Below are 9710 nucleotides of genomic sequence, written 5' to 3'. Positions count from 1 at the left end.
TTTCCTGATCTTAACCTGTTTGAAAATTGAAATCCTCAGTTGTTAATTTAATTTTAATTTAAATTTAATCTTAACCTGACCTTTGACCTCTTTCCTTAACCAGTTCAAAAATGGTTATTAAATCAGGCCGTAAACCTCTTTACTATAACTCATTTGGTCTTTTTTTTTTTCTTTAATTCCTCAAGCGAAAGTTGTTTTTTTTCCCCAATTAATTATTATTATTTAAAAAAAAAAAAAAAAAAGCTAAACCTCGGGATCACAGGAAGCTGAGAACATAGGAATGACCACAGCAGATCAATTTTGCTATCACATAAAGGACTATTTGGATCTGGCTTCCACTATTGTGGCTGTTTAGTTTCTTAATTAGTTATGAAACAGGTTAATGTTACATTAGCTGGTTATAATGCTAATAATTAAATGGGGATAGGGATATAGTGTTGGGGAAGCAACCTCGAAGGCATAGCTTTGCAAGCTATCAATGAAACATATTCTCATACAACGGTCTTACAAAAAAAGGACACAATGGTTCTTAGGAATTAGCGCCCCGTGAATAATGTTATGACGTATAGCTACGTAAAAGTTACATAGTTGAGGATAAGGCAAACAAAGTTACTTTGTTAAGGTTTCGGAAAAGAAACAGTGATAACATACGTTAAAATGACTGCAAGTTCAAAGACCACTTTGTTCTTCTCTCCCGTCAGCGCATTAATCATGTGATCGCAGCCTTCCCATGTAAGTGGGTTACACATAAATTACTGGATCATGATTACGTGGGACATGTACGAATTTGGGTGCATTACTTTTTGTAGGAAAATATATTAACAGTGCAAGCGAACAGCCTGACAAATTACCTCACACAGAAAGAACCTAAACTAAAGCAAAGCAACCCATGGGGGAAATCTAGAGTGGGTAAGTAAAGCTACTTAGAAAAAATTAGGAGACCAAATTGACAATGTCCATGTGATACAAAATTCGAGCAAAATATAATTTGACAATGCAAAACACATGCTTCCGTAAAATACCACTCAATTGAGTTCACTGCTAAAAAGAAAGTACCCACGTGTTCACAGAGTAATATTATAGTTATAGTAATGCTATAGTTTTCTATACAATGTCCATCAGTCAGACTCCTGCCGAGTCCAGGAGGGCGTATTGCACCAAGGGATTTACTGTATATAAAAATGTATATAAAAATACTGAAAAGTACATAAATTAACAGTAATTTCTTAATCACTTGGCATAGATAAGAAACACAAAGACACAAACACAAAACACAAAGAGGAGCAAGGACTTAAAACAATAAGAAAAACATAAAGAAACGAGATATATCACACCAAATCTTTTTTTGTTATCTTAATAGAGTGTTTGTATAAGTGAATAAACTACAGGACATGAAAAGGGACAGTATACAAATAAATATCAATATAAAATTTATCAGTTAAAATTGAATTAAAATAATATACCTGCATATACTGTATATTAACACTGATATATGCCACTTCTCAGTTAACCAGTTTACACTTTTGGAATTGTGTATATTTTGGATTTTGACCTTAATTATATTTTACATTTTCACTTTGTTTAAATTCCAGTGACTCAGTGAAATGTGATATCAAATCTGATGAAGCATTGGAAAGCATAGTTTGTTGGATCTTTTGTTTGATTATCTTTTGGTCTGCAGTTTTAAATCAGACAATTCAACAACCATGACCACTTAAAGTAAAAACTACCTGTGTGTGTAGGTGTTAAAGTAAGGTAGAGTTTAAACTTCTCTCTCTATCTTGTAAAGCCAAGTAGGACTCCATGAACGCCTTTAAGGATAATCAGCCTGGAGGCTCCATACTTGAACACTCTGAAACCACAGAAGAGATGAGAGCACTCTGGATCATCTGCAAAGCAATTTTACAAAGCATCTCTAATCAATATTGTTAAACTGTTTTAATCGCTTATTAATCATTAATAATTCATAGTATTGAATCTCATGACTGTTTATGTAAAGTGATCACTCGTAGTGATGAACCCACAGAGAATCATCTGCTCAGCTCTGAGGACCACTTTAGTGTCTTTTAGCTTGTTGTTTTAGTTGTATGGCCTGTAACTGTCATAGACTGTATAAAAGAATGGACGTAGCTGCAGTGACGTCACCCACTGGTTTGTGGACTCCTGTTTTGAAGCCTCAAGCTTGGTATTACAACCGTCGCCACCTTGTTTTTTTTGAGCAGGAAGTGTTCATATTTGGACGAGTGGGTGGAGCTATGCAGGAGCGAGGGCTGGATCTGACTCATAAGCCCTTTTTAGATAGGAGTTGTGCAGATTTGCAGGAAAGCCCAATCAGTCATTGTTCAGCATTGGCAGTATAAAAACAAAATCGGGAAGTGCAACAAAATGCCGCCTACCAACTTTTGTTTACAGAATGCGCCTTTTTCGGGGCAATGGGGGGTGTGAGCAAGTAACAAAATGTGTAGCTCAGAGTGTGACGTAAACAGTGACGTGAGAGGGAAGCCGCGGCTGGTCAGTCCTTCAGCAATTCTCATAAGTTGGCCCGTCCTTCACCGTCCCCATCATCTGACGGTTAATGGCCTCTACATTTGCGAGGACAAGGAGAGTGCGCAATTCCTTGTCTCCCCAGTTGCTCATCTTTACAGTGTCTTTCAGGTTTGTGTTTCCCTCTTGCTACAAGCTGCTCACTAATTCCTGCTATCAGCTGTTTCCTGTTTATCCACCGCCAGTGGCTCGCACATGCGGCATCATCAACAGCTCCTCTCACAAGTCTTCAACAGCCCGTCCCACTGCGGAAGGGCGCCTCGGTCTGTTTAAACTAAAAGGGTTCCACCAATATGACTACCCTACGAGGCAGGAAATTGGGCACCTCGGATCAACTCGCCAATCCGGCTCTGTGTGGATAAACGCTCGCGGCTTGCCGGCAAAATGGCCCAACATTCGCAGGAAAATCTGGCAGTGTAAAAGAGGCTATAGACTGTACCGACTCCTCGCAGACAGCCTGTCACTCAAACCAGCCTCGCCCTTCAATACGCCTAACTTAAGGCCGAGTAAGTTATATAAAAATTCACCCCTGTACAGCTTGTCTTGAAAAGGGAAACTAGCTATAGAGACCAAAATTATTATTTTTTGTTCCAGGCTGTAAACATGTTTATTTCTGCTGTTACGTTGGGCATTTTAAGATGGAGGCCTCTGACTCATTTCCAGAGCCGGCCTCAAGTGGCCACTCAAAGACCTGCTGTATTTGTTTGCCGCTCGGTAACTCTACTGGTTTGGTTCACTCTCACTGTCCCAGTGTCAGACAGAATAATAAACAGAGAGAAGAGGTTTTGTTTTTATTGTTTATTATTTTTGGTTACAAAGTGCTTGATCTATCTCTTCAGAGTCAGTATAGAAAGCATAAAGCAGAGAAGAGATGTGAAAGAACACCACAGAAAGACATGATTATACCGAACCCTTAAAGAAAAACACATTTCATAACTTAATATGATGATAGATGTGTTTCAAATTGTAAAGGGACACTGGACCAGAGGCCTGTACTACAAAGCAGGATTTGGAGTTAGTGAGGTTACTTCAGGGTTAACTCTGGGTTTTCAGTGCTACGAAGCTGGTTCTCTTTTTGCCAGGATAAATCACCGTGGCAACTTCTACTGAACAGCTAACAGGTTAAGTTCAGTATCAGATCAGAGACACAGTGTGATGAGAGCTAGGATAAAACAGATCATATTTTATTAGTAAAGTAATCCACACACTGTTAATTGGCTCCTGTTGTTATAAATGAAACATTCGGGTCAGACAGACCTCAGCAGTCATTAACTACCTTTCCACTCTTTACTTCAGCAGCAGAAACAGTCTGGTGTTCCTTTAAAGTGTTTTATGGGACATACTCAGAGGAGTTTTATCCTCATCCAACCAAACAGCAAAAAATACTCTATACTAATGTCACATAGGCCCATAGCTCAGTGACACCTGGGCGTCATTTAAGTCTCGGATGATGGTGAATTTTTGGACAGTGTTTTCAGTGTTTCTAGATGTTCTGTTTTAAGATCACAGAGTATCGTTTACACCCCACGCTTTACTGTCTCGTAGTCACAGACACTTTCACTATTGTTTCATAACATATCATATGAAGCAGCCTCCTTCATTCATGGTTCTGATGATGTCGCTCATAATTAACACTCCCGCCTCTTTCACATGAATGCGCTCTTGGCTGGATAGGAAAACCCAGAGTTGACTGAACTAGCTGATAACCAGCTTCGTAGTACCTGTAGTACCAATGTTAATGTTAGTCAAAGCAGATAGTGAAAAGATATCCTGGGCAGGTTGGACTGGCTTCGTAGTACAGGCCTCGGTTTACACATTAGCATCTAGCAAAATCAACCAGTACCACAGCTGAATACAGTTAGTACGTTTCTGATTTGTCTTGTTGTATTTAACTCATCTCATGTCCAAATATCCAAAACTTTTTCTTCCCAAACTGCCTTGGGGGAAGGTTTCAAGTATTTTCAAGTCAAAAGGCTCAAGTCCAAATGAAGTCACTAGACTTTACATGAGAAAATCAAAAAAGCATTGCGACTTGACTTGGACTTGAACATCAATGTCTTAAGTCATCAAATTTGTGACTTGAGTCTCACCCAAGTCCACACCTCTCCAAACTGTCCACAAAAAAATGTTTGTGGGGCAAAAATAGTGCTGAACAGTGAGCAAAAGCGGTTCTTTGACTTGTAATCACAGGGGAACCTGTTTTGGTGCTATATGTCACCCATCTTTGTTGAATAGTGCTGTATAGAACCACTTGAGGTGCCATACAGCACTATATTGTTTTTAAATGTTTGAGCCTAGGGATGAACAGTCAGGATATGTCAGCATGTGCTGCAGTGATTTTGATCATTCTTATTTAAGCCATGTTGCATTGGCAATGTCAGTTAATAGAGGTTAGATAAAGTTCCTGTGGCAACAAAACAAACCTGTGAAAACATGTATGACATGAATTTTTGTGCACCTTTACTGCATGTGTCATAGTATACATATCTGATTTTTTCTTTTTTCTTTTTACATATTATGTTTTAAGGTAATTATAAACATTGTCTGTTATATTTATGTAGGATTGCATGCTATTTTGTTAACACCTCCATATATCATTCTTCTTTAATATGTGTATTGGTGGAGTGTGCTTATTTATCCAAAGCAAAGACATGAGTCTAACACTTGATGGCATTTTAGTTGACCAGAATATTACAAGACAACATGTGTGTTTGATGTGAACCACTGTGCCTAACAAGCAAACAGCAGATGTGTGTAGATACCACTGATAGATTAAATACTACCTGAACAGCCAAGTACACCTTCAAGCATCAGCTTTAAAGCAGCAGAACAAGATGTAAAAGAAAACCACTGTTAGGATTAGGTATATAGGCCAGGAGAGTGAGAGTAAAGTGTGTGGTCAGTGACTCAAGTTAGTTACACCAGAGTTGGTCGACCTGCAGCATGACAGTCATGTCAGTTTTCAGAATTATAGGCACTATTCTTTTGTGGAGTACTCCACATGATAAACATGTAGACTAAAAACACAGAGGCAGCTGTGATGTAGAAAATGAAGAAAACTTTGTTGATTGTTTTAGTCATTCTGGTCCAGTAGCCCGTTTTCTTTCCTTCCTTCCTGCTGCTGAGGATCAGACTCAGAGTTTTCATCGCCTCCACCAGCTCATCTGAGGGCTTTTCACAGTCACGGCACTCCTCCGTCAGTTGGCTGCTGCTGCCCTAAAAATAGTTTGATAAACTTGGGTTAATTAACATGGTTATTTCAATGCAACTGCAACATTTGACTTTCACATTTTTGTATCAATTATGATCTCGCCATGCAGATTTTTTCAAACTTAGTCCCAAAACAAGTAATCGATAATACACGACAAATTTACATCCAGTGCCATGGAATGAACAAACTTGAAGGGTATTATACTACCTATACCATGGCAACTTGCCACCAAAATACCACAAATGATCAAATGAAAATATGATTTGTTAATTTACTAATACAACTAAATTTGCGCTCACTTAACTGTTTCTGAGCGATGCCTTCAGTGAGATGAGGGGTAGAAAACAAACCAGACAGACTGAGAGCTTATGAGGAGATCAACATATGACGTTATTTTTGTGCCTTAAACTGCACAAATCTCAAACTGATGGGTGGAAATTGTCAATTATCCCAAGAGGGAAACCCCTCGCCAAGCTTAGAGTGAAGAATGTTTCTAGTCACAGCCATATTTATGAAGGTTCTGCACTGAAACTACAGGAAGTCCTGTTTTAAGATTGGCTATTAATGTGTGTTTATGGCTGTTTAATGAATTGTGCAAATACTGATTAAATCTTTGGTTATATTCTTATGTGCATTATATGCCTTTAGACTTGCAGTGTACTATATTAATAGAGAAAAAAATAAACAGATGTGCAGTCTCTTTTCATCTTTGATGCAGCGTGTTTGATTTATTTGCTTATCTTAAAAAAAATATTATATATATATTTTGTATATTTTCTAATCAGCAAAGCTCTGCCTTTTTAAACAGCAGCTATCTTTAATTTTCTTGCACTAATGAAACTCAAGTTCAGTCAGGAGGACAATACTTTTTCACTTAGGCTTTTAAAATATTTTTCAAAACATCTGCCAAGCATGCTCACTCATAACTAATCTGATGAAAATTATTTTTAATATTTGTGTGATTCATCTATTTTTATTTTTGTTTTTTATCTTATTAGGTTTTAAGAATTGAAACTTAATTCTAACCTCTTTGGCCACCGACAGCCGTTCAGATGGTGCTTCACCAGGAGACACATCACAGATACACGCACAGTGTAATTTCTTAACCTCTGGAAAGATGGATTAGACACACAGCATGATTAGTACATATTCAAAGTAACACAGCTGACCATTTTGTGTTCCAAGTTTTACATGTACCTGTTTCAGAGAATGAAAGTACCTAAAGGTGGACATGTGGATTAACTGACTTTGTCTTTTGAGAACATAAATACATTTACAAACTTAGTGAATCTCACCTCTAAAACAGCTGTGGAAGCTGACTTTGCTCTCTTTGTCTCCACAGTCCTTACTCAGGCTTTGGTCTCTATCTGCGTCGTTGTCTTGGGATTCAGAGTCTTTCTCCATCAGATACATCACCACAATCGTCTCCAGGAGGCTCAGCAGCATCAAACCAAACATCCCAATGCAGTAAATAGCTGAGAGGGGCAAGCAGCATCGGTAATGTAGACAAATAACCATACACTGATTTGATATGTGCTGTTCCTGCTCATATGAAGTACAGTTTATCAATAGGCAAGATTCTTGGTCTTCTTTACCTATAAGTGGAGTCCTGTCTGAAGAGGCAGGCAGAATGTCATTGAGAATAAGCTGCATCACAGTGACAGCAAGCAGCACAGTGACCTTGAAGCTGAGCTTCTCGCCCCCGCTGTCCGAGACCAGGAAGGAGGCCAAGTCCAGACACATGAAGAACAGGATGGGCAGTAAGAAGTTGACGATGTAGAGGAGAGACCGCCTCTTCATGGAGATCTATGAAATGTTGTTCAAGGGTCAGATGCAGTGGTGCAGTGGAGGCTATATGCAGATACAGAAGGCTCACAAGACTCCAAAATTAGAAATACTTTAGTAATGTGCCCTACCTGTACTTACTTGAGAAACACAGAGGTGTAACATAGAGTGTTCATTTTCCACCTCTGTGAGTTTGTATCCAGATATACTTACAGTGTAAATGACATTGCTTTGGTTATGGACAGTGATGTTGTTGACGGTCATGCTGATGAACAACCACTCAGACTGGGTCTGAATCAACTCCTGAGACCACTCTGTGGTCGTTGAGGAGTTAAGGATGATATCAAACTGTATTGCCTTGTCTGAAGTGGGAGATAGAAATGAAACTGTTGGGTTTCCTTGCACATTTATAGATTAAGAAATACATGGTATGTGTCCTCAGGTGACAATAAAATGTAAAAGTCATTAAAGCATACACATGGATTCAAACTCAAACAGACACGAGAATACATAAATAACAACACAGGAACTTGTGAAACTTTTAAACACAACAGTTGATGAGCTCACCGAAATGTATAGCAGACTTGAAAGTGAGGTTGCAGCTCTGAATGTCAAAGGGAAATTTGTACACGTGCATCCTGCAGGTGCTGACCACCACCATGTACTTCTTAAAGAAGACTTCACTGTTATTCCAAAGGATAAGATAAGGACTTGGAGGGGCCTTGCCCTGATCTGTCCTGTATGAGCACAAACATGTATGCTTTAAACTAAATTTCACATAATGTTATCAATGTACTTTGCTACATATATTTTTTCCCTCCAATGTTTATTGTCATTTCCTTTGGTTATAACATCACATCAAAGAAACATACAGAAACCAATCAGCAGTTTGAAATCAGAAATATGTACAATACACAGACATACACACCTACATACACTCACACACTCCACCTGAACAGATCTCAGATAGAATACATTAAATCAATGTCCGTATTTGCTTAAAGTAGAGATGAAGGACTGAACAATAGGGATGGGTATCATTATTTAATGATACTACTGCTCTTACCAATACTGGACCCTGGACATATCGCCAGACTATCGCAGGGCTGACACATAGAATACAAAATGAATTGAAATATTTCCCAACATTTTTTTGCAATTTCTTTTCAGATAAGGCCTACAAGTCCAGCTTTCATTTTGCTCATGTATGTTTCCAATGGCTGAACAAAGTCTTTCTGCTTGGTCCAAAGTCCAGAAGTTTAGCCTGTTTTGATGTTTGTATAAAGTCCTCCAGATAAATTCTAAGTACAGAATTTGGCATTGAAAGAGCAGTGTGTAAGATTAAGGGGGATTTAGTGGCATCTAGTGGTGAGAATTGCACACTGTAAAAATTCAAATGCTCAGAAAGTTTTAACTGGAACCCGAACTATCTACTATCAAACTACAGAGGTCTTTTCCTCTCCATAACAAACTTAACTGGTGATTCAAGTTAATGTTAAATTAATAAATTGTGTTTGTTTAAACAAAATCTTTTATGTGGACTCCCTACTTGTGAGGCAGTTTGTGACACCAGATGCTGCATTGAAGCTGCTCTTGTTAACAAGAACCAAGCAAGGTGAGGCAGCATTCAGTTATTATGTTCCTCACCTGTGGAACAAACTTCCTGTAGATCTGAGGTCTGCTCAAACTGTCAGCTCCTTTAAATCAGGGCTAAAAACATTATTGTTTACTGAAGTGTATTCTTAGATTAAATACTTACCTGCTGTATTCTACTGCCCATACTTTTTAACTACACACTGCTGATTTATGCCTTTTATTATTCTACTTCTTTTCTTATCCTGACTGTTCAATGTATTGAGCCTGTTTTTATTTTATGTTACTGTATTTTATTATTATCACTATCATTCTCAATTTCTATTTCCCTTTTTAATCGACTGTTTTTATTGTTTTAAATTGTGTCTTGTTGCTTTTAATGTCTCTGTAAAGCACTTTGAATTACCTTGTGTTGAATTGTGCTATACAAATAAACTTGCCTTGCCTTGCCTTAATCTTTAACATGAGTTTTTTTCATTGTCAGATTGTCTTAGGGTGCTCTCAGACCTAGAGTTGTCTTGCTTTGGTCTGAATCAGGGACTAATTTTGTTTCAAAGTTGTATAATTGCCTAGAGTT

At 38.1% G+C, this 9710-nt stretch overlaps 1 protein-coding gene across 1 annotated transcript; it reads right to left on the bottom strand.

The window, feature by feature from the left end:
* Positions 1-3353: 3353 nt before the first annotated feature.
* LOC117247545 (5-hydroxytryptamine receptor 3A-like) lies at positions 3354-8043 on the bottom strand. Its single transcript, XM_078163469.1, has 4 exons — positions 7351-8043; positions 7051-7230; positions 6782-6864; positions 3354-5760 (listed from the first exon to the last, which is right to left on the bottom strand). The coding sequence occupies exons 1-4, from the start codon at positions 7553-7555 to the stop codon at positions 5500-5502; spliced, it is 729 nt and encodes a 242-aa protein (XP_078019595.1). The 5' UTR covers positions 7556-8043; the 3' UTR covers positions 3354-5499.
* Between the last annotated feature and the right edge of the window lie 1667 nt (positions 8044-9710).

The sequence above is a fragment of the Epinephelus lanceolatus genome, chromosome 21, assembly GCF_041903045.1.
Source record: "Epinephelus lanceolatus isolate andai-2023 chromosome 21, ASM4190304v1, whole genome shotgun sequence".
Lineage (NCBI taxonomy): Eukaryota > Metazoa > Chordata > Actinopteri > Perciformes > Serranidae > Epinephelus > Epinephelus lanceolatus.
The sequence above is the reverse complement of the archived record's forward strand: the minus strand, read 5'-3'. Positions and strand labels throughout refer to the sequence as shown.

Bases quoted from the DNA above. Each gene is read 5' to 3' on its own strand.
- LOC117247545 (XM_078163469.1), bottom strand. From the start codon at position 7,555: ATGAAGAGGCGGTCTCTCCTCTACATCGTCAACTTCTTACTGCCCATC. The intron at 6,865-7,050 runs GTGAGATTCACT...CCATCTTTCCAG, and splicing joins CTTCCACAGCTGTTTTAGAG to AGGTTAAGAAATTACACTGT. The intron at 5,761-6,781 runs GTTAGAATTAAG...AACTATTTTTAG, and splicing joins GGCTGTCGGTGGCCAAAGAG to GGCAGCAGCAGCCAACTGAC.